General features: G+C 53.7%; 1 protein-coding gene across 1 annotated transcript in view; it reads left to right on the top strand.

The window, feature by feature from the left end:
• PLOD1 (procollagen-lysine,2-oxoglutarate 5-dioxygenase 1) overlaps positions 1-22,214 on the top strand; it is a 40,834-nt gene extending 18,620 nt beyond the window's left edge. Inside the window, exons 6-19 of the mRNA XM_003822061.5 lie at positions 1,498-1,561; positions 3,586-3,683; positions 4,512-4,613; positions 5,186-5,317; positions 7,309-7,430; positions 10,198-10,302; positions 10,750-10,875; positions 11,223-11,364; positions 12,058-12,171; positions 12,829-12,894; positions 13,616-13,720; positions 17,362-17,508; positions 19,546-19,671; positions 21,330-22,214. Coding sequence (XP_003822109.1) covers positions 1,498-1,561; positions 3,586-3,683; positions 4,512-4,613; positions 5,186-5,317; positions 7,309-7,430; positions 10,198-10,302; positions 10,750-10,875; positions 11,223-11,364; positions 12,058-12,171; positions 12,829-12,894; positions 13,616-13,720; positions 17,362-17,508; positions 19,546-19,671; positions 21,330-21,485 — 1,605 coding nt within the window. The 3' untranslated portion in view covers positions 21,486-22,214. The remainder of the gene's footprint in view (positions 1-1,497; positions 1,562-3,585; positions 3,684-4,511; positions 4,614-5,185; positions 5,318-7,308; positions 7,431-10,197; positions 10,303-10,749; positions 10,876-11,222; positions 11,365-12,057; positions 12,172-12,828; positions 12,895-13,615; positions 13,721-17,361; positions 17,509-19,545; positions 19,672-21,329) is intronic.

The following is a 22,214-nucleotide window of genomic DNA, read 5'->3' as shown; positions in this document are numbered from 1 at the left end:
GCTGGGATTACAGGCGTGAGCCACCGTGCCCGGCTGTCGGGTCTTAAAGAGGCAGCATTGTTCACTGGTTCAGAATAAGGACTTCAGGGCCAGGCTGCCTGGGTTCCAATCCCAGCTCACCATTTACTAGCTGTGTAACATTGGGCAACTTCTCTGTCCCTTGTTTTTTCCGTTATGAAATGCAATAATGGGCCAGACGCAGTGGCTCATGCCTGTAATCCCAGCACTTTGGAGGCCAAAGCGGGTGGATCACCTGAGGTCAGGAGTTTGAGACCAGCCTGGCCAACATGATGAAACCCTGTCTCTACTAAAAATATAAAGATTAGCCGTGCATGGTGGTGGGTGCCTGTAATCCCAGCTACTCAGGAGGCTGAGGCAGGAGAATTGCTTGGATCTGGGAGGCGGAGGTTGCAGTGAGCTGAGATTGTGCCGTTGCACTGCAGCCTGGGCGACAAGAGCCAGACTCCATCTCAAAAAAAAAAGCAATAATGATAATACTCTCTCACAGAGATGTTGTCAGGATTAAATTGATTAATATATGTAGAATAATTTATTTATTTATTTGAGACAGGGTCTCACTGTCACCCAGGCTGATGCGCAGTGGCAGAAACATAGCTCACTGCAGCCTCAGCCTCCCGGACTCAAGCGATCCTCCCACCTCAGCCTCCTGAGTAGCTGGGACTATAGGCCTGCGTCACCATGTCTGGCTAATTTTAAAATTTTTTTATAGAGATGAAGTTTTGCTATGTTGCCCAAGCTGGTCTCAAGCTCCTGGGCTCAAGTGATCCTTCTGCCTCAGCCTCCCAAAGTGCTGGAATGACAGGAGGGAGCCACCGCACCCGACTCGTGTAGAATATTTGGAGTAGCGGCCAGGTGCGGTGGCTCACACCTGTCATCCCAGCACTTTGGGAGGCGGAGGGGGGCGGATCACCTGAGGTCAGGAGTTCGAGACCAGCCTGCTCAATGTGGCGAAATCCCATCTCTAGCAAAAAAAAAAAAAAAAATTAGCTGGGTATGGTGGCACATGCCTGTAGTCCCAGCTACTCAGGAGTCTGAGGCAGGAGAATCGCTTGAACCCAGGAGGCGGAGGTTGCAGTGAGTCGAGGTCGTGCCATTGCACTCCAGCCTGGGTGACAAGAGCGAAACTCTGTCTCAAAAAAAAGAATATTTGGAGTAGCTATGTGCGTGTAGTGGAGTGCTTGGCAGGTGCTGGTTACTCTTAACGGCCGTCATTGTTGTAGGTGAGCCGGCTGCATTCTTAGATTCCTTCCAGTTCAGAGTCCCTGGTTTTCTGTGAGTAGAGCCACTAGACTGTAGACCCCGGGAGCTTGGCTGCTGGCCTTCTCTGGGCACCTAGCTGCCCTGATGTGACGTGGCAGAGTCGGTGTGGGGAGAGAGGGCTGAACCTGGGGACAGATTCCCCACACTGGGTGAGATGTAGCCCCAGCCTCCCCCAGGGCCTGTCCCTGCTGCAGTCTGGTACCTTCTTTCCTGCAGGAGCAGATCAATATCACCCTGGACCACCGCTGCCGTATCTTCCAGAACCTGGATGGAGCCTTGGGTGAGCAGCCCCCACAGGGAGGGGTGGATCCTCAGAGGGGTGATAGGAAGAATTCCAGGCAGGGCCCGAGCCCAGGGAGGAGAAATGGGCTGCTTCTTTCTGGCCATTGTGCTGAGAGGTCACTGGCCTCATCCCCAGGTCCCCAGGGGCCACTTGGATATCCTGGCGCAGAGCCATGTCTCTCTTGGGGGCCAGGGACAAGTGAGCATTCAGCCTGGGAGGAGTTGGGGGATGCGCACAGCAGGTGCTGGACCCCCTGCCCTGCATACCAGGTCCTTACAGGTGGGCCCTCTTTCCCCACTTTCCCAGCCCGCCCACCTTCCAGGTGAAGGAGTCCTGGGCTAGGGGCAGGAACTCAGCTGGTGGGACAGGCAGCTTGGGAAGCAAAAGGCTACTTGACCCTTGATGCCACAAACATCCCTGGGCCTGGCCTCATGTCTGTGGCTGGTGATGACATTGCTTTGCCGCAGGTCTTCCTGTCTTCCTGAGTGACCTCAGGCAAGTCACACCTCCTCCCCACAGGGGACTCAGTTTTCTTATCTTTACAAAAGGGAAGTGAACTGGATCCACTGATTGCTGATTTTGTGGATAAATGGGCCCTTTTGAGAATCTGATGAAAGCTACGGTTCTGCTCCCAGAGAAACGCAGAAAATGCCCTTTGCCTGTGATTTCTGGGGGTTAAGAAGCACTGAGTTCAGATCCACGCAGGTCAGGAGCTGTTTTCCATTTTTTTTTTCTTTTTTAAGATGGAGTCTTGCTCCATCGCCCAGGCTGGAATGCAGTGGCGAATTCTCGACTCACTGCAACCTCCGCCTCCCAGGTTCAAGTCATTCTCCTTCCTCAGCCTCCCAAGTAGCTGGGATTACAGGCGCACACCACCATGCCCGGCTAATTTTTGTATTTTTTTAGTAGAGATGGGGTTTCACCATGTTGGCCAGGCTGGTCTCGAACTCCTGACCTCAGGTGATCCACCTGCCTTGGCCTCCCAAAGTGCTGAGATTACAGACGTGAGCCATCGTGCCCAGCCCTATTTTAATTTTTAAAATAGAGACAGGGTCTCACTATGTTGCGCAGGCTTGTCTCAAACTCCTGGGCTCAAGTGATCCTCCCACCTTGGCCTCCCAAAGTGCTGGGATTACAGGTGTGCGCCAGCGTGCCCAGCTGAAATACCCATTTTCCTATGTGCAGACTAATAGGGTCAAACATGGGTATTGGGGGCCGGGCACTGTAATCCCAGCACTTTGGGAGGCCAAGGCGGGTGGATCACCAGAGGTCATGAGTTCAAGACCAGCCTGACCAACATGGTGAAACCCCGTCTCTACTAAAAATACAAAAATTAGCTGGGTGTGGTGGCATGTGCCTGTAATCCCAGCTACTCAGGAGGCTGAGGCAGGAAAATCACTTGAACCTGGGAGGCAGAGGTTGCAGTGAGCCGAGATCATGCCACTACACTCCACACTGGGCAATAGAATGAGACTCCATTTCAAAAAAAAAACAACAACAAAAACACACACACAAAAAAAACATGGGTATTGGAACCCTGCTGCAGGGGCTCCCTCCACTGGGACAAGATCTGTCCTGATCATGCCCAGGCCTCCCCTGCATGTGGCTCTGGCATTTTCTCAGTGCTGCTCTGCCTACTCAGAGAAGGCGCGTCCCAGACCCTTTCTCTTGGGGCTTCTCTGAGGTGCCTGGAGCTGGGATGTTCCAGGTCTTCGTTCTTCTCCCAGCCCCTGCTTCTGACTGTAAGTAACCACAACAAGTACAGGGGTTGCCGTGGATTCTGTGCTCATCATGGGCCAGGCTTGGTGCCCCACGCTTGCTCAACACAAATCCTCCCCCTCACCCCATGAAGAAGGGATTATTCGTATTTTATAGATGAGGAAACTGAGGCTTAGAGAGAAGTGACTTGCCCGAGGACATAATCTACTCACTGCACAGCTGGGATTTGAGCCCAGCTGGTTGGACCCTGAGCCTGACCTCTGGGTCTGATGCTGGGTGGGGCTGTGCTTTCTGACCCCCAGATGAGGTCGTGCTCAAGTTTGAAATGGGCCATGTGAGAGCGAGGAACCTGGCCTATGACACCCTCCCGGTCCTGATCCATGGCAACGGGCCAACCAAGGTAGGGGGGCCTCAGCCCCTGGGGAGTGTGGGAGGGGGCCAGAGCCCTAATTTCATTCTCACTGTGACCCCACAGTGTCTCCCTGGGGCCAGGGCCACCTTCCTGGGGCCTGCTATGAACTCACTGCCTCTGTCCTCACATCTGAGCTCAGCGTGATGCCTTCTTTTCCTGCTGTGGTGGTCAGTGGTACTCTGTCTGTTCTTGCTGGTCACAGGACACGTAGGAGGCTGCCATCCCCTTCCAGGCCTAGGCTGGGCTACCAGAGCCATCTGCACTGTCACCCCAGGGCAGAGTCACTTATTCACTCAGTAAACCTTTATTTCATGTTTGCACCGGACAGTAAGACATAGTCATAAGCAGGACAGATGTCCTGCATTCATGGTGACAGAAGGGACTGGGTGCAGATGCGGCCAGGGACAGAATGGACCTCACTGGTCCCTGGGGAACTGGCTCATAGCTCATAGCATATTTGAGTGTGGTCCTTCACCGCTGGAATGAGGGAGAGGAAGGAGGATGTGATGTGTTTAAAATGCAAATTTGCTGATTCCACCCAGGATCTGTTCAGATGGAATCTCTGAGCGGGGTGGGACCCAGGAATCTGCATTTTACAAGCTCTCGGGAGAAGCACTAGAGCGCCAAGCCCTCCCCTGCCCTCTCTCAGAGCGGCTTGGTGATCTCCTGGGGATGGAGCATTATCTCCAAGACCCTCTTAGGGAGTGGGAGGGGGCTGGATGGTGCTGACCCACTGGGGGGCCCAGGGAGATGTGAGTCAGGGCTATGGCGGGTGGGGCTGGCTGGCTTCTCTGTGACCCCGCGTCTCCCCGACAGCTGCAGTTGAACTACCTGGGCAACTACATCCCGCGCTTCTGGACCTTCGAAACAGGCTGCACCGTGTGTGACGAAGGCTTGCGCAGCCTCAAGGGCATTGGGGTGAGGCTGCGCCCAGGCCTGTGCCTGAGGGACACGGGGGGCTCAGTCCCCTGAGACGGCGAGATGGGTGATTCTGGAATAGACTCCATTGTCTTTGGTGGAAAGTGAAGGGGTCACCTCCCTGCCTGGGGTTCTATCCCGGTTGCCACCCAAGTGCCTCCTCCTGGAAGCCCTCTCAGATTGCATGTCTCTAGCTTCCCCCGAGATGTCCAGGTTCTGGTTTCTTCTGCCTGGTCCTTCAGGCTCTCCTGCAGCCCCCTCCCCATCCCATGAACCTCATCCTCATTTATGACTCACCTCGAACACCACGCCAGCCACGATCTCCTGACAGCAGGCCCTCAACCGAGTCCTTGTTCCAGGCCTGGGCTCCTGCTGCTCTCTCCCCGGGGCACCCTCCTGCTGCTTCCCTGCCCCCCCGTACCCCCTGCCTGGAGTTCCCCGGCCCAGGCACCTTTCTTGGGAAGTCTACATGCTTCTGATTCTGGCTCTGACTCCCTTGGGCCACCCTGGGGTGGAGTGGCAGTGCTGTGACTGGACACTGCTGGACTCTCGTGCCGCCCTCCCTGGTGCAGGATGAAGCTCTGCCCACGGTCCTGGTCGGCGTGTTCATCGAACAGCCCACGCCGTTCGTGTCCCTGTTCTTCCAGCGGCTCCTGCGGCTCCACTACCCCCAGAAACACATGCGACTTTTCATCCACAACCACGTGAGTAACAGGCGCTCTGTGGGGTCGTCATGTGGCTTAGATCCAGGGCCCAGCTTCACAAGGTAGCCCGAGACCTCTGAGGGTCTCACCGAATCTAGCTTATCTGGGCCAAATGACAATCACCAGTGGACTGTGTCCCCAAATCACTGAGTTGACTTTGGAGTCAGACTGGGTGAGTTTGAATCCCAGCGCCGCTATTTTATTGGCTGTGTGACCTTGGGCACATTACTCAACCTCTCTGTGCTTTAGTTTCTCATCTATAAAATAGGGATAAAAGTCGGGCGCGGTGGCTCATGCCTGTAATCCCAGCACTTTGGGAGGCCCAGGTGGGCAGATTATCTGAGGTCGGGAGTTCGAGACTAGCCTGACCAACATGGTGAAACCCTGCCTCTACTAAAAATACAAAATTAAGCTGAGTGTGGTGGCAGATGCCTGTAATCCCAGCTACTCAGGAGGCTGAGGCAGGAGAATCGCTTGAACCTGGGAGGCAGAGGTTGCAGTGAGCCGAGATTGCGCCATTGCACTCCAGCCTGGACAACAAGAGCAAAACTCCATCTCAAAAAATAAATAAATAAATAAATAAATAAATAAAATAAAATAGGGATAATAATTGTGCAATCACACAGAATTGCTGCAAGGGCTAAGCAAGTTGACATGCGAAGTTCGTAAAAGGTGCCTGGTGCACAGGACGCATCTAGTTGCTTCTAACTGTTGTCATCTTCACTTCCATCCCTGTCACTGTTAATCCTTCCTACCTTCCTAATTGTACCTGGTGGCAGTCAAATTGGTTTTCTTTTCTTTTTTTTTTTTTTGAGACAGAGTCTCGCTGTGTCACCCAGGCTGGAGTGCAGTGGCACGATCTCGGCTCACTGCAACCTCTGCCTCTTGGGTTCAAGCGATTCTCCTGCGTCAGCCTCCCAAGTAACTGGGACTACAGGCATGCGCCATCACAACTGGCTAATTTTTTGTATTTTTTTTTTTTTTTTGAGACGGAGTCTTTCTCTGTTGCCCAGGCTGGAGTGCAATGGCGTGATCTCAGCTCAGTGCAACCTCTGCCTCCTAGGTTCAAGCCATTCTCCTGCCTCAGCCTCCCGAGTAGCTGGGATTACAGGCGCCTGCCACCGTGCCTGGCTAATTTTTTGTATTTTAGTAGAGATGGGGTTTCACTATGTTGGCCAGGATGGTCTCGATCTCCTGACCTCGTGATCTGCCTGCCTCCGCCTGCCAAAGTGCTGGGATTACAGCCATGAGCCACCGCACCCAGCCGGACGGTTGTTTTTCCTTTTTTTTTTTTTTGAGATGGAGTCTTGCTGTGTCTCCCAGGCTAGAGTGCAATGGTGCGATCTTGGCTCACTGCAACCTCCGCCTCCCAAGTTCAAGCAGTTCTCTGCCTCTGCAACCTCCGCCTCCCGGGTTCAAGCAGTTCTCTGCCTCAGCCTCCCGAGTAGCTGGAATTACAAGTGCCTGCCACCATGCCCGGCTAATTTTTGTATTTTTAGTAGAGACGTGGTTTCACCATCTTGGCCAGGCTAGTCTTGAACTCCTGACCTGGTGATCTACCCGCCTCGGCCTCCCAAAGTGCTGCGAATACAGGCGTGAGCCACTGTGCCTGGCCTGGACTGTTGTTTTTCAAAGCGAAGTTGAGGATCACCTGGCACATTTTGTAACAAAGTGGATCCCTGGGCCACACCCAGGAATCAGCAATGTCTCTGGATGTGGGATCCTGAGCGTGGTGGCGGAGCTCTATCCTAATGACAGAGGCTCTTAGGAGGCCTGGCCTGGTCAGAGGAGAATGGGCAAAGGATGGCCAGGGAAGGGTGTTCCTGGCACAGGGCTGGCATGGGCAAAGGTCTGGAGACAGGAAAGCAGATGGCCGGGGTGCCAGAGATGAAGGGGCACAGCCTGGCAGTGACAGGAGGTGCTGCAGTCCCTGGGTGGAAGCTGTGTCCTCCTCCTCACCCCCCCATCCCCTTCCCCATCCCCAACCCCAGGAGCAGCACCACAAGGCTCAGGTGGAAGAGTTCCTGGCAGAGCATGGCAGCGAGTACCAGTCTGTGAAGCTGGTGGGCCCTGAGGTGCGGATGGCGAATGCAGATGCCAGGAACATGGGCGCGTGAGTTCTGGGCCACAGTACTCTGCACTGACAGTGGCGGGCAGGGGAGCTGTGGCTGTGGTAAGGAGCAGCAGGCTGAGTGACAGGAGTTCAGAAGGCTGTGTGTGCTCTAGCAAGTTCCTGCCCCTTTCTGGGCCTTGGAGTTTCCATCTGTCAAAAGGGGAAATAGCCTCTGTCCTGCCAACCCCCGGGGCTCCTGGGCAGGGCTGAGCCATGTTATTTGGGTTCAGGAAGCAAATCAGAGAAAGAGGAAGGACTGGGGGCAGAAGTAGACAAAGGCTGACTATTAGTGAGCCAACCTTGAATGTTTTACTTTATTATATATTAAAAAAAAAAGGCCGAGAGCAGTGGCTCATGCCTGTAATCCCTGCACTTTGAGAGGCCAAAGTTGAAGGATTGCTTGAGGCCAGGAGTTCGAGAGCAGCCTGGGCAACATAGTGAGACCCTCTCTCTTCAAAAATAAAAAAAAAATAGCCAAGTGTGGTGGCTTGAACCTGGGGTCCCAGCTACTGAAGAAGCTGAGGCAGGAGGACCTCTTGAGCCCGGGAAGTCGAGGTTGCATGAGCTATGATTGCACCACTGTGTTCCAGCCTGGGAAACAGAGCAAGACCTTGTCTCATAAAGCAAAACAAAAACAAAGAAAGAAGTAATTTGTGTTGCTTGTAGAAGAGTCAGACAGTCCGGATCAAAGGTTGGCAAACTTCCTGCTAAGGATTAGATCATAAATCTTTGCAAATTGGCTCTGCCGGCTCTGTGACAACCCTCAGCTCTGCCCTAGTAGCACAGAGGCTGCATTCCAGCAAAATTTCATTTATGGACACTGAAATTTGACTTTCATGTCATTTATTTTTTTTTCTTTTTGAGACTTGGTGTCACTCTTGTCATCCAGGCTGGAGTGCAGTGGCAGGATCATAGCTTACTGTAGCCTCAAACCCCTGGGTTCAAGTGATCCTCCTGCCTCAGCCCCCCAAGAAGCTGGGACTACAGGCATGTGCCATCACATTCAGTTAATTTTTAAATATTTATTTATTTATTTATTTAGAGACTGAGTCTCACTCCGTCACTCAGCCTGGAGCACAGTGGCGCAATCTCGGCTCACTGCAACCTCCCCGTCCCAGGTTCAAGCCATTCTCTTGCCTCAGCCTCTCAAGTAGATGGGATTACAGGTGCTTGCCACCACACCTGGCTAATTTTTGTATTTTTAGTAGAGACGAGGTTTCACCATGTTGTCCAGGCCTGTCTCAAGCTCCCGAACTCAAGTGATCCGCCCGCCTTGGCCTCCCTAAGTGCTGGGATTACAGGTGTGAGCCCCTGCGCCTGGTTAATTTATTTATTTTTATTTTTTGTAGAGACAGGATCTTGCTATGTTGCCCAGGCTGGTCTCAAACTCCTGGCTTGAAGTTATCCTCCTGTCTCAGCCTCCCAGAGTGCTGGGATTACAGGCATGAGCCACTGCACCTGGTGATGACCTTCACATAATTTTTACATCTTCTTCTTTTGATTTTTTTTTCTTTTTTTTTTTTTTTTTTTGAGATGGAGTCTCGCTCTGTCACCCAGGCTGGAGTGCAATGGTGCAATATTGGCTCACTGCAAGCTCTGCCTCCCACGTTCACGCCATTCTCCTGTCTTAACCTCCCGAGTAGCTGTGACTATAGGTGCCCGCCACCACGCCTGGCTAATTTTTTGTATTTTTAGTAGAGATGGGGTTTCCCCGTGTTAGCCAGGATGGTCTTGATCTCCTGACCTCGTGATCCATCCACCTCAGCCTCCCAAAGTGCTGGGATTACAGGCGTGAGCCACCACGCCCTGCCGATTTTTTTTTTTCTTGAAACAACTTAAAAACATAAAATCAGCCAAGTGCAGTGGCTGTAATCCCAGCACTTTGGGAGGCCAAGGATTGCTTGAGCTGGGGAAGTTGAGGCTGCAGTGAGCTATGATTGTGCATTCCAGCTTGGCTGACACAGTGAGACCCCCATCTCTAAAAAAGGAAAAAAGGCTGGGTGCAGTGGCTCGCATCTGTAATCCTAGCACTTTGGGAGGCTGAGGCGGGCAGATCACCTGAAGTCAGGAGTTCGAGACAAGCCTGGCCAACATGGTAAAACCCTGTCTCTACTAAAAATACAAAAATTAGCCTGGCATGGTGGTGCATGCCTCTAATCCCAGCTACTTGGGAGGCAGAGGCAGGAGAATCGCTTGAACCCGGGAGGTGGAGGTTGCAGTGAGCTGAGATTGTGCCATTGCATTCCAACCTGGGCAACAGAGTGAGACTCGTTCTCAAAAAAATAAAATAAAATAAAAATAAAAAAAAGAAAAACATAAAGCTGTTCTTAGCCCATGAGCTGTACAAAACCAGGCAGGGCCAGAGTTTGACTCACAGACCCTCGTTTGCTGAGTCCTGTACCAGATAAACAAAAGTAACACAAATTTTTAAGGCTTTTGGTACAAGTTACCAAATTGCATTTCAGAAAGGCAGCCCCATCTTACTCCCCACCCTGGGCCATGTAGGCACCTGTGGGCTGTGTTCTTCCCAGTACCAGGATTTTCAGGGCACTTGATACCAGTTGCCAACCTCTGGGCCTTGGGTGAGAGAGCCCAGCAGTCCAGGGGTTTGGGACTCAGAGTCGGGAGGAAGCTTTGAGGCTGCTGGTGTGACCTCTCTGAAGCCCCTTGGCTGATATGTGGTGAAGCCAGACTGTGGTCACAGATGTGAGCAGCCACCAGTAGCTCCAGGATCAGGTGCACTGACCCTGTGTCCTCCTCCTTGCAGAGACCTGTGCCGGCAGGACCGCAGCTGCACCTACTACTTCAGCGTGGATGCTGACGTGGCCCTGACCGAGCCCAACAGCCTGCGGCTGCTGATCCAACAGAACAAGTGAGGCTGCTCGGTCTGCGCCCAGCACTGCTCAGGACTGGCCTGGTCCTGGGGTGGGAGCCCTCCTTGCCTTCCTCCTCCTCCTCCTCCTCGTCCACCTCCTCTTCCTCCTCTTTTTCCTCCTCCTGCTCCTCTTTCTCCTCCTCCTCTTCCTCCTCCTCCTTGGCCTCACCTATTACCCAGAGCTGTGGATCCCCAGCCTGATACCCCAGGTTCTGATAGAGAAGGTGTCCTGCCCTGTCTGTTCCTGGCTGCCCCATGGGAGGGAGCAGGTACCAGAAGAGCCAAACCCCCGACACCCCGGCCAAGGCACTGCCTGTCCCAGTGAGGTGCTTGGGGATCCCTGCGTGCAGGTTGAGGGGCACCTACCTCCCCCCATCCCTGGTTAGTGCTGTCTCCTACTCCCAGTGTGCAGCGACCTCCTACTGAGGTGCTCCCTTCCCTCAGGAACGTCATTGCCCCGCTGATGACCAGGCATGGGAGGCTGTGGTCGAACTTCTGGGGGGCTCTCAGTGCAGATGGCTACTATGCCCGTTCCGAGGACTATGTGGACATTGTGCAGGGGCGGCGTGTGTGAGTACCTGCAGGGTGGGGGTGGGTGGGGGACACCTTCATCTGGCTTCTGCCTGCCTGGGCTTGTGGGGCTCCCTCCCTAGTATTCCTGTTCTTGTTACCCTCAAATTCCTGTTGAACCTGAAGCAAGGAAGACTTCAGTTAGACACACAGAAGGACTTCCTGACAAATAGGCCCATGTGTCCAGGGCGGAGGAATCAAATCAGCACAATTGTGCCCCCCTAGCCTGTGACTTCCCTTCTCACACCCAGACTCCAGGCTATGACTCCCCACCACCACCCTGTGACCCCCTCCATCTTCCCCACCACCAGCCTCTGACCCCCACCCTCTTTCTGTCTCTCCCACAGTGGTGTCTGGAATGTGCCCTATATTTCAAACATCTACTTGATCAAGGGCAGTGCCCTGCGGGGTGAGCTGCAGTCCTCAGATCTCTTCCACCACAGCAAGCTGGACCCCGACATGGCCTTCTGTGCCAACGTCCGGCAGCAGGTCAGCCAGGAGCGGGCGGCACAGGACGCCCTCTGGATGGGGCAGGCGGGAAGGTGGGCCTCCAGCTCTGACCCTCATGGCGGGCCGCCTTGTCACCGTAGGCCTGGGAGCTGCAGAGATTCTAGCAGGGCATCTCGGAAGCCACCAGGGCCTGTTGGAGGAATGGGGGCCGTCGGGCACGAGGGCTGGTCCTCAGGGGTCTGCAGGGACCATTTTAGCTGACCTGGTTTTTATACCATCTATTTAATTTACATTTTTGGCATAGCCCAAAGAAAACGGAACTTTCCACCTAAAGGTACTCCAAGTGATGTGCCCGAGAGACACCTCACCCTGTCTCTGCGCCCCACCCCATATATTTTTGTGACTTTTTTTTTTTTTAAAACATGCAGCAAGATGAAGTTTTCCCCTGTGACCAACATTTCAGGACCAGAACACGCTCCTTTTCTTTTACGCATTTTTTCTTTCATTCTGTGTTCAGTCCTCTGGGAAGACTTCCCTGATCACATTCTCAGTGTCAGGCCTGGGCTGGGCCCTGGGGACATAGCGGTGACTGCACTTGGTCTCTGATATTGGGAACTTCAGTTCGGCGGGTGGAGGAGGCTGCACTGTTGCCCGTCTGGGAGCGTGCAGGGGAGAGGCGAGGGCAGGGGAGGGGTGGGGGAGCGCCTCTTCCACCGGGCCTGTCCTCCCCAGGATGTGTTCATGTTCCTGACCAACCGGCACACCCTTGGCCATCTGCTCTCCCTAGACAGCTACCGCACCACCCACCTGCACAACGACCTCTGGGAGGTGTTCAGCAACCCCGAGGTGAGGCCAGGGTGGGCACATAGGGGCTGGGAGCAAAGGGGCCCAGTGATCCTGCAGTCGGAGGGACTTCCCTCTCAGAGTCTTACAACAGCCAGGACCCCTGTGGGCCACCTGCCACCCTCCCTTCACCCCAGGAGGCTATAGGACAGGATTTGGGTAGGGAGAGAAGGGTGTCCAGAGAGGCAACACCATCTATTGGAGGAGGGACCAGGACTCAAGAGGCCTGGGTTTGTGGCCTAGATCTGCCATCATCTGGGACTTAGTTGAGCCTTCCAGCTTTGGGGACCTTAGTTATCTTAGCTCCAAAATGGGTATACTGTCCCAGCCTGTCTTACCCATGAGGGTGTTGTGATGATCAGAAGGGGAGACAGTTGTAACTGTTTCTAGACATTGGGAGCTCACAGCTGATGGGTGTAAGCACATGCCTGCACACAGACATGTACACACAAGCACACACATGTACATACATGTGCAAACACCACCTCCTATGGGCACACCTGTGCACCCAGACAACACACACGCACCCAGTGGGCGCAGGTGAACACCTGCCTCTGTCAAGCACGTACACCTTCACTCCCACTTTGAGTGGTCTGCTCGGAGCATCCCTGGCAGTCGAGCCAATGGTGAGGACCCTAGCCTGCTTCCCACTTCCCACAGGACTGGAAGGAGAAGTACATCCACCAGAACTACACCAAAGCCCTGGCAGGGAAGCTGGTGGAGACGGTAAGGGCCATGGACACCCTCTTGGACCAGCCTTGCCTGCTGCAGGGGGCAGGGCACAGAAGGGAAACTGCTTGCCCTGGGGAGTGGGGGACAGCAGGATGGGAGTGGGGGGTGGAGGGATGGGAGTTGGGGGGCGGCAGGATGGGAGTTGGGGGTGGCGGGATGGGAATGGGGGGGCGGTGGGATGGGAGTGGGGGGTGGTGGGATGGGGGTGGGGGGAGGCAGGATGGCCCCTCTACCTGTTGGCACTTTCCTGCTGGAGGCTGTGGGGGTCTGCAGGGCCCCTCTACCTGTTGGCACTTTCCTGCTGGAGGCTGTGGGGGTCTGCAGGGCCTCTCTACCTGGCCCAGGCAGGAAGGAGGAAAACATCCTGGGTGTGATGGCCACTGTGGCCCACCATGCCTGGACCACTTCGGGGAGTGGCTGCTTCTCTCCACTCACTAATGTCTGCTTCCCCCGAGCCTGGAGCCTCTGCCCCCTCCCTCCCTCCATGCCCATGTTTCTGTCTGACCTTGGCGCTGGTAGCTCTGTGACCTCGGCTGGGAAAGTCTGTTTCTGGGCTCTGCCTCCTCCTCCCCACTCAGTCTCTCCAGGATTGACAAGGCCCTGCTCCCCGGGGACACTGGGAGGGCTCCCTGGCTTGGGTGTGTGGCCCTGAAGAGGGAGGAGGATTCTGTGGTGCCACTGTGGACCCCCTTGACTGAGTCCCTGCCCTCCCCAGCCCTGCCCGGATGTCTATTGGTTCCCCATCTTCACGGAGGTGGCCTGTGATGAGCTGGTGGAGGAGATGGAGCACTTTGGCCAGTGGTCTCTGGGCAACAACAAGGTGGGACCCTGATGCCTGGGCTGGGGCCGCAGGGAGGCTGCCTCTCCATCAGTGCCGCTCACTGTCTGGGATCTTCTGGCAAGCTGGCCTGGCCACCCTTTCTGGGACTCTTGACATAGGGGTGCTGGCATGGGTATCTGCAGGCAGTTAGGAGTAGAGGGATTGAGAAACCTGAGATGGAGTTTGGTCCCCGAGCTGCTATTGCCACCGTGTGGCTTTGAGTTGCCTTGACCGTAAGCTACTAGGTTTTCAGTTCCTGGTTTGCTATTGGAATGGCTTAGCTTGGTTCCCTAGACTTCCCCCAGGTGGAGCTGGGGAGGAAAGGGCCAAGGTGGGATGAGGGGCATTAGGAAGGGCTGTCGGGTCCAAGTTCATCAGACAGCAGGAGCAGGTGGCCTGCTGAGGGTGCTAGGCCCTGTGTTCTCTCTGTGAGAATCCCAACACCTGTTCCTGTCCTGGAAAGTTCAGGTACCATTTTTTTTTTCTTTTCATATATATATATATTTCTTTTCATATATATATTTCATATATATATATTTCATATATATATATGAAAAGAAATATATATAGATTTTTTTTATTTTTATATATATATATATATTTTTTTTTTTAATAATAGAGACGGGGTCTGGCTGTGTTGCCCAGGCTGGTTGTGAACCAGGCACAATTTCATTTTATTTATTTTAATTAATTAATTAATTAATTTAGAGACCGAGTCTCACTCTGTCACCCAGGCTGGAGTACAGTGGCGCAATCTTGGCTCATTGCAACCTCTGCCTCCCAGGTTCAAGAGATTCTCATGCCTCAGCTTGCCGAGTAGCTGGGATTATAGACGTGTGCCACCACGCCCAGCTAATCTTTGTATTCTTTATTTATTTAATTGTGTGTGTGTGTGTGTAAATTTTTTTTTTTTTTTTTTTAAGGCAGTGTCTCGTTCTGTCACCTAGGCTGGAGTGCAGTGGCATGATCTCAGCTCACTGCAACCTTCCTTTCCCAAGTTCAAGCAGTTTTCTTGCCTCAGCCTCTCCAGTAGCTGGGACTACAGGCGTGTGCCACCATCCCTGGCTAATTTTTGTATTTTTAGTAGACACTGGGTTTCACCATGTTGGCCAGGCTGGTCTCAAACTCCTGGCCTCAGGTAAGCTACCCACCTCGGCCTCCCAAATTGCTGGGATTACAGGCGTGAGCCACCATGTCTGGCCTAAGGCACCTTTTTATTTTATTTATTTTTTTATTTTAATGATCCCAGAACATTTATTTCCATAGGATTTTGATAAAAGAGCACAATCTTGAATAAAAATACACCACTGTACTTAAAGGCAACATTACCTAGTAAGCAAACTCTGTCCTCAGCCCTTTCACAGAAGAGAAACTTCAGAAAGGAATTTTTCGTCCCCTGACAGTTTTACAACATTCATATCTCCTATGTACTTCAAGCCCCAACCCACCTCTGATTTTCTTTTTTCTTTTTTTTTTTTTGAATGGAGTCTCGCTCTGTCGCCCAGGCTGGAGTGCAGTGGCGCCATCTCAGCTCACTGCAACCTCCGCCTCCCAGGTTCAAGCAGTTCTCTTGCCTCAGCCTCCCGAGTAGCTGGGATTACAGGCGCCTGCCACCATGCCCGACTAATTTTTGTATTTTTAGTAGAGACGGGTTTCACCATTTTGGTCAGGCTGGTCTCGAACTCCTGACCTCATGTGATCCACCCGCCTCAGCCTCCCAAAGTGGTGGGATTACAGGCATGAGCCACCGCACCGGGCACCCCACCTCTCATTTTCTACGTCCTTTTTTTTTTTTTTTTTTTGGTGAAGTGGAGCCTCGCTCTGTCACCCAGGCTGGAGTGCAGTGGTGCAGTGGTGCAGTGGTGCGATCTCGGCTCACTGAAACCTCTGCCTCCTGAGTTCAAGCGATTCTCTTGCCTCAGCTTCACAAGTAGCTGGGATTACAGGTGCTGGCCACCATGCCTAATTTTTTTTTTTTTTTTTGAGACGGAGTTTTGCTCGTCACCCAGGTGGAGTGCAATGGCACAATCTCAGCTCACTGCAACCTCCGCCTCCTGGGTTCAAGTGATTCTCCTGCCTCAGCCTCCTGAGTAGCTAGGATTACAGGTACCCACCACTACGCCTGGCTAATTTTTGTATTTTTAGTAGAGACAGGGGTTTCACCGTGTTTGTGAGGCTGGTCTGAAACTCCTGACCTCCGGTGATCCACCCACCTTGGCCTCCCAAAGTGCTGGGATTATAGGCGTGAGCCACCGTGCCTGGCCTCATTTTCTAAGTTGTTTAACAGAAATGTGTGTTCCCAAGTTTAAGGCACCATTTTTAAAGGCACATGAGACCCTGGACCTGTGTGCCAACCTCTGACCTGGCAACTGGACTAACCTGAAGTTCTGGTTATCTTCCTAATCCACATGCTTTGGTTGCTGAGCTGATCTCCAGAAGCCAGGAACTGGACTAGCCCGTGCATTCTGGGGGCTGGCTGATGCTTGTCCTCCAATGACAGGGCCAGACCTTGGACCCCAGCTGACTCTGGCCCTGGAACCAGTTTTCAGTGCTCTGTAACAAATGACTGTGGCTCAGAATAACACCCGTGTGTTATCTCCTGGTTTCTGTGGGTCAGGAATGTGGGCCCAGTTTAGCTGGGTCATTGAGGTGTCAGCTGGGGTTGGGGTCTCATCTGAGGCCCAGGTTCCATTCCAAACTCACTTGGTTTTTGCAGAATTCATTCCCCTGCAGCTGTAGAACTTAACTTGCTTCTTCAAGGCCAGCAAGAGACAGAATCTCTCTTCAAGATCCTCCTTTAGCCAGGCACAGTGGTTCACGCCTATAATCCCAACACTTTGGGAGGCTGAGTCGGGAGGATCGCTTGAGCCCAGGGGTTTAAGACCAGCCTGGGCAACATAGTGAGACCTTATCTCTACAAAGAATAAAATTAGTGGCTGGGTGCATGGCTCGCGCCTGTAATCCCAGCACTTTGGGAGGCCGAGGTGGGCAGATCACCTGAGGTCAGGAGTTCGAGACCAGCCTGGCCAACATGATGAAACCCCATCTCTACTAAAAATACAAAAAAAAAAAAAAAATTAGCCAGGCATGGTGGCGCACGCCTGTAATCCCAGCTACTCGGGAGGCTGAGGCAGGAGAATCACTTGAACTCAGGCGGTGGAGGTTGCAGTGAGCTAAAATGACGCCGTTGCACTCCAGCCTGGGCAACAGAGTGAGACTCCGTCACACACACACAAAAATAAAAATAATAAAAATAAAATTGGGTGTGATGATGCGTGCCTGTAGTCCCAGCTACACGGGAGGGTGAGGTGGGAGGATCACTTAGGCCTGGAAGGTTGAGGCTGCAGTGAGCTGAAGTTGCGCCACTGCGCTCTTACCTGTGCAGCAGAGGGATACCCTGTCTCAAAAAATAAGGTCTTCCTGCAGATGACTCACCTAGTAGGTCAGGCCCCCCCAGGATAATCTCCCTTTTGATTAACCCAAAGTCAACTGATTAGGGGCCTTAATTGTATCTGCAAAGCCTGTTCAGTTTTGTCATGTAATGTGGTCCGGTCACATTCCTGGGTGTAGGAGAGGGGAGTAGACAGAGCCTGGGGGCCATCCTAGAATTCTGCCTAAACATTCCCCTCGGTCACCTCCAGGACAACCGCATCCAGGGTGGCTACGAGAACGTGCCTACTATTGACATCCACATGAACCAGATCGGCTTTGAGCGGGAGTGGCACAAATTCCTGCTGGAGTACATTGCGCCCATGACAGAGAAGCTCTACCCCGGCTACTACACCAGGGTGGGCAAGCCTGGGGCATAGCCAGGATGCGGGGACAGTTGGGTGGGGTGTCAGTGGAGTGGCTGGGACTGGTGGGGGTAGGGTGGGAGGTGGAGAAACTGGGAGGGGCCGAGGTGGAGTGGGGGTGTGGGGAGCGTGGGAGGGGCAAGGGTGGGGCATGAGGTAGAGGGACTGAGGGGTGGGGATGGGGTTGGGAAGAGCAGGGGTGGGGTGGGAAGTGGTAGAGAAGCTGGGAGGGGTGGGGAGGAGTAGGGAGCATGGGAGGGGCAGGGGTGGGTGGGGGTGGAAAGCCTAGAGGGGCGGGGGGGCAGGGGTGAGGGAGTGGAGAGACTGGAAGGGGCAGGAGTTGGTGGGGAGGTGGAGGCCAGTGTGGGGCAGGGGGATGGGGTGGGAGGGGTAGGGTGGAGTGGGGGGCTTGGGTGGAAGGGCCAGGGGTGGGTGGGGGCTGGAGAGTCTGGCAAGGGGAGGGGCTGGGGAAGGGGTTGGGTTGGAGTAGGGGTGGAGGAACATCCCAGCTTATGGGAGAGGCCTGGGTATTTGGTCCCCAGGCAGGAGTGAGGTCTCACCGCACACACCCCCTCCGTCTAGTAGCGTGTGGGAAGACAGGGTGCTGGGCTGGGCCTCTAGGGCCGGCTAGTTGGCCTCTAGCCTGAGCTGGAGTCTCACTCAGCCTCATGAGTAGCTGGGATTACAGGCACCTGCCACCACGCCTGGCTAATTTTTGTATTTTTTGTAGAGACAGGGTTTCACCATGTTGGCCAGGCTGGTCTCGAATTCCTGACCTCAAGTAATCCGCCCACCTCTGCCTCCAAAAGTGCTGGGATTGCAGGCATGAGCCACCGTGCCTGGCCGACCTCAGCCCTTTTGAATCTTTCTTCCTTGTCATTAACCCTGCCTCAGTGGCTCCTATACCAGCCCACCAAAAAAGCACCCCTGCCCACCTTAGCCGGCCAGCGTGCCCACTCCCTCCCTAGCCACAAGCCTGTGCCCCACGCCTGGGCCCTGCTTCGTCCGAAGCAGCCTTCTTCCAATAGTGAGGAAAACCCTGAACTCCTGTTACTGACAGTTGTCATTCATCCCTTGAATGCTTACCGTGGTTCCCCAGAAACAATTACCTGGCTGGCCTCGGTTAATTCTCACAATTCTTTCCAGTGCTATCACTCATGTGTCTGTCCACTGCTACCTTGGCTTTCTCCAGTCCTCACTCAGTTCCTTCCTTGGTCTCTGGTTTCTCCAGATACCTGCCCATGGCGTGCCTGGGTCCTGCCTCAGGGAATCCAGCCTGGAGAGTTGCCAGAAAGGGTTGTGAGGATTGGATGCCCCCCTTTGTCTTTGTCTTTTCATTCATTCCTTCGTTCCTTTCTTCCCTTCCTTCCTTCCTCTCTCTCTCTCTCTTTCTTTCTCTCTCTCTTTCTCTTTCTCTCTCTCTTTTTCTTTCTTTTCTTTCGCACTTGTCACCCAGGCTGGAGTGCAGTGGCGCAATCTTGGCTCACTACAATCTCCGCCTCCCAGATTCAAGCGATTCTCCTGCCTCAGCCTCCCAAGTAGCTGCAATTACAGACGCCCACCACCATGTCTAGCTAATTTTTTGTAATTTCAGTAGAGATGGGGTTTCACCATGTTGGCCAGGCTGGTCTCAAACTCCTGACCTCAGGTGATCCGCCCACCTTGGCCTCCCAAAGTGCTGGAATTACAGGCGTGAGTACCATGTCCGGCCTCCTTCCCTTTCATTTCTTCTCTTCCCTTTCATTTCTTCTCTTCCCTTTTCCTCCCTTCCTCCCTCCCTCCCTTCCTTTCTTCCTTCCCCTCCGTTCTCTTCCTTCCCTCCCTCTCTCCCCTCTGTCCATACATTTTTGTTGAGAACCTTTTCTGTGCCAGGTAGTTGCAGGCACTGGAGCATAGAGCCCCATGTAGACCTGGCCCCTGTAAGCTGACCTGCAGCAGGCCAGACCAGGCCCCATGTGTGCACCCTCCTCTCCTGGCCTTTGTGTCCTCCTTAACTAACACAGGCTCTCTTGTCCCCCTGCCTTGGTACAGGCCCAGTTTGACCTGGCCTTTGTCGTCCGCTACAAGCCTGATGAGCAGCCCTCACTGATGCCACACCATGATGCCTCCACCTTCACCATCAACATCGCCCTGAACCGAGTCGGGGTAGATTACGAGGTGAGCAGGAGCCAGCCGGGGTCAAGGGGCCGGCAATGGGGATGAGGAGGGCTGGCTGGGGAGAGCCTTCAGGGTGGTTGAGGCAGAGGGGCCCCAGGTAACCAGTGCCAGAGAACCAGAAAAAAAAGGATGTGGGTCTGTGGGAGGGCTTCCTGGAAGGGTTCACAGTCTAGCAGGAGGAGGGGCCAGGCTCTTAAGCTACTATTTTAAGAGATTTTTGGGCTCGGCATGGTGGCTGATGCCTGCAATTCCAGCAGTTTGGGAGGCCAAGGCAGGCAGATCACTTGGGGCCAGGAGTTTGAGACCAGCCTGGCCAACATGGCGAAACCCCATTTCTACTAAAAATAGAAAAATTAGCTGGGCGTGGTAGCACACGCCTGTAATCTTAGCTACCCAGAAGGCTGAGGCATGAGAATCTCTTGAACCCAAGAGGTGGAGGTTGCAGTGAGCCGAGATCGTGCCACTGCACTCCAGCCTGGGCAACAGAGCGAGACTCTGTCTCCAAAAAAAACAAAAAGAGGTTTGTTGAACTTAGCCCTGGGCTGGGTGCTGTGAAGAACACTCATAAAAACAGCTATAATCTTTTTTTTTTTTTTTTTTTCGAGACAGGGTCTTGCTCTGTCACCCAGGCTGGAGTGTAGTGGCATGATCACAGTTCACTGCAGCCTCAACCTCCTGGGCCCAAGCAATCCTCCCACCTCAGCCCCCCAAGTAGTTGGGACCACAGGCGTGTGCCACCATGCCCAGCTAATTTTTTTCTTGCTTTTAGAGATGGGGTTTCACTATGTTGCCCAGGCTGGAGCTATAATTTTTTGAGAGCTTACAACAAACATATCAGGCATCCCTAATCCAAAGATTCTCAACCAGGAGCAACTGTGGCCTGCAAGGGACATTGGCAGTACCTGGAGACATAATTGGTTTTTACAACTATGAGGGGCTACTGGCATCTAGTGGGTAGAAGTCAGAGATGCCTGGGACAGCCTTCCACAGCAAAGTGTCTATAGTGGTGAGGTTGGGAAGCTTGATCCTCAGCTCTCAATTGTAACATCTCATTTAATTCTCACTACCCTGTTCTGTTTAACCCTCATTTTATAGAAGGGGAAACTGAAGCTCAGGTTGGTCACAGTTAGTAAAGAGTGGAGGTGATGTCTGCCCAGGGCTGCCTGACTCCAAGGCCAGAGCTCTTGATCACTTACTCTTTGTTTTTTTCTTTTTTTTTTTGAGACAGTCTCATTCTGTTGCCCAGGCTGGAGTACAGTGGCGCGATCTCGGCTCACTGCCTCCTGGGTTCAAGTGATTCTGTCTCAGCCTCCTGAATAGCTGGGATTACAGGCGTACGCTGCTACGCCCAGCTGGTTTTTGTATTTTTAGTAGAGATGGGGTCTCACCATGTTGGCCATGCTGGTCTTGAACTCCTGACCTCAGGTGGTCCACCCGCCTTGGCCTGCCAAAGTGCTGGGATTACAGGCGTGAGCCACCACTCCTGGCCACTACTCTTCATTTAGTGTCTTCCTTAGCAGCGCTTGTGGCTGTCACTCCAGAAGGCATCCCCAGGCAGGCAGTGCTGAGGGCCACTTGGCCATGACAGGAGATCATGACGGGAGAGCAGACGGGCACGGGGCGGTGGGGAAAGGCCACTGATGCTTTCTGTCTCCCAGGGTGGGGGCTGTCGGTTCCTGCGCTACAACTGTTCCGTCCGAGCCCCGAGGAAGGGCTGGACCCTCATGCACCCTGGACGACTCACGCATTACCACGAGGGGCTCCCCACCACCAGGGGCACCCGCTACATCGCAGTCTCCTTCGTCGATCCCTAATTGGCCAGGCCTGACCCTCTTGGACCTTTCTTCTTTGCCGACAACCACTGCCCAGCAGCCTCTGGGACCTCGGGGTCCCAGGGAACCCAGTCCAGCCTCCTGGCTCTTGACTTCCCATTGCTCTTGGAGCCACCAATCAAAGAGATTCAAAGAGATTCCTGCAGGCCAGAGGCGGAACACACCTCCATGGCTGGGGCTCTCCGTGGTGCTCTGGACCCAGCCCCTGGAGACACCATTCACTTTTACTGCTTTGTAGTGACTCGTGCTCTCCAACCTGTCTTCCTGAAAAACCAAGGCCCCCTTCCCCCACCTCTTCCATGGGGTGAGACTTGAGCAGAACAGGGGCTTCCCCAAGTTGCCCAGAAAGACTGTCTGGGTGAGAAGCCACGGCCAGAGCTTCTCCCAGGCACAGGTGTTGCACCAGGGACTTCTGCTTCAAGTTTTGGGGTAAAGACACCTGGATCAGACTCCAAGGGCTGCCCTGAGTCTGGGACTTCTGCCTCCATGGCTGGTCATGAGAGCAAACCATAGTCCCCTGGAGACAGCGACTCCAGAGAACCTCTTGGGAGACAGAAGAGGCATCTGTGCACAGCTCGATCTTCTACTTGCCTGTGGGGAGGGGAGTGACAGGTCCACACACCACACTGGGTCACCCTGTCCTGGATGCCTCTGAAGAGAGGGACAGACCATCAGAAACTGGAGAGTTTCTATTAAAGGTCATTTAAACCA

This window comes from Pan paniscus, chromosome 1, assembly GCF_029289425.2.
Source record: "Pan paniscus chromosome 1, NHGRI_mPanPan1-v2.0_pri, whole genome shotgun sequence".
In the NCBI taxonomy this organism is placed as follows: Eukaryota; Metazoa; Chordata; class Mammalia; order Primates; family Hominidae; genus Pan; species Pan paniscus.
This window is presented reverse-complemented; position numbering and strand designations above follow the sequence as displayed.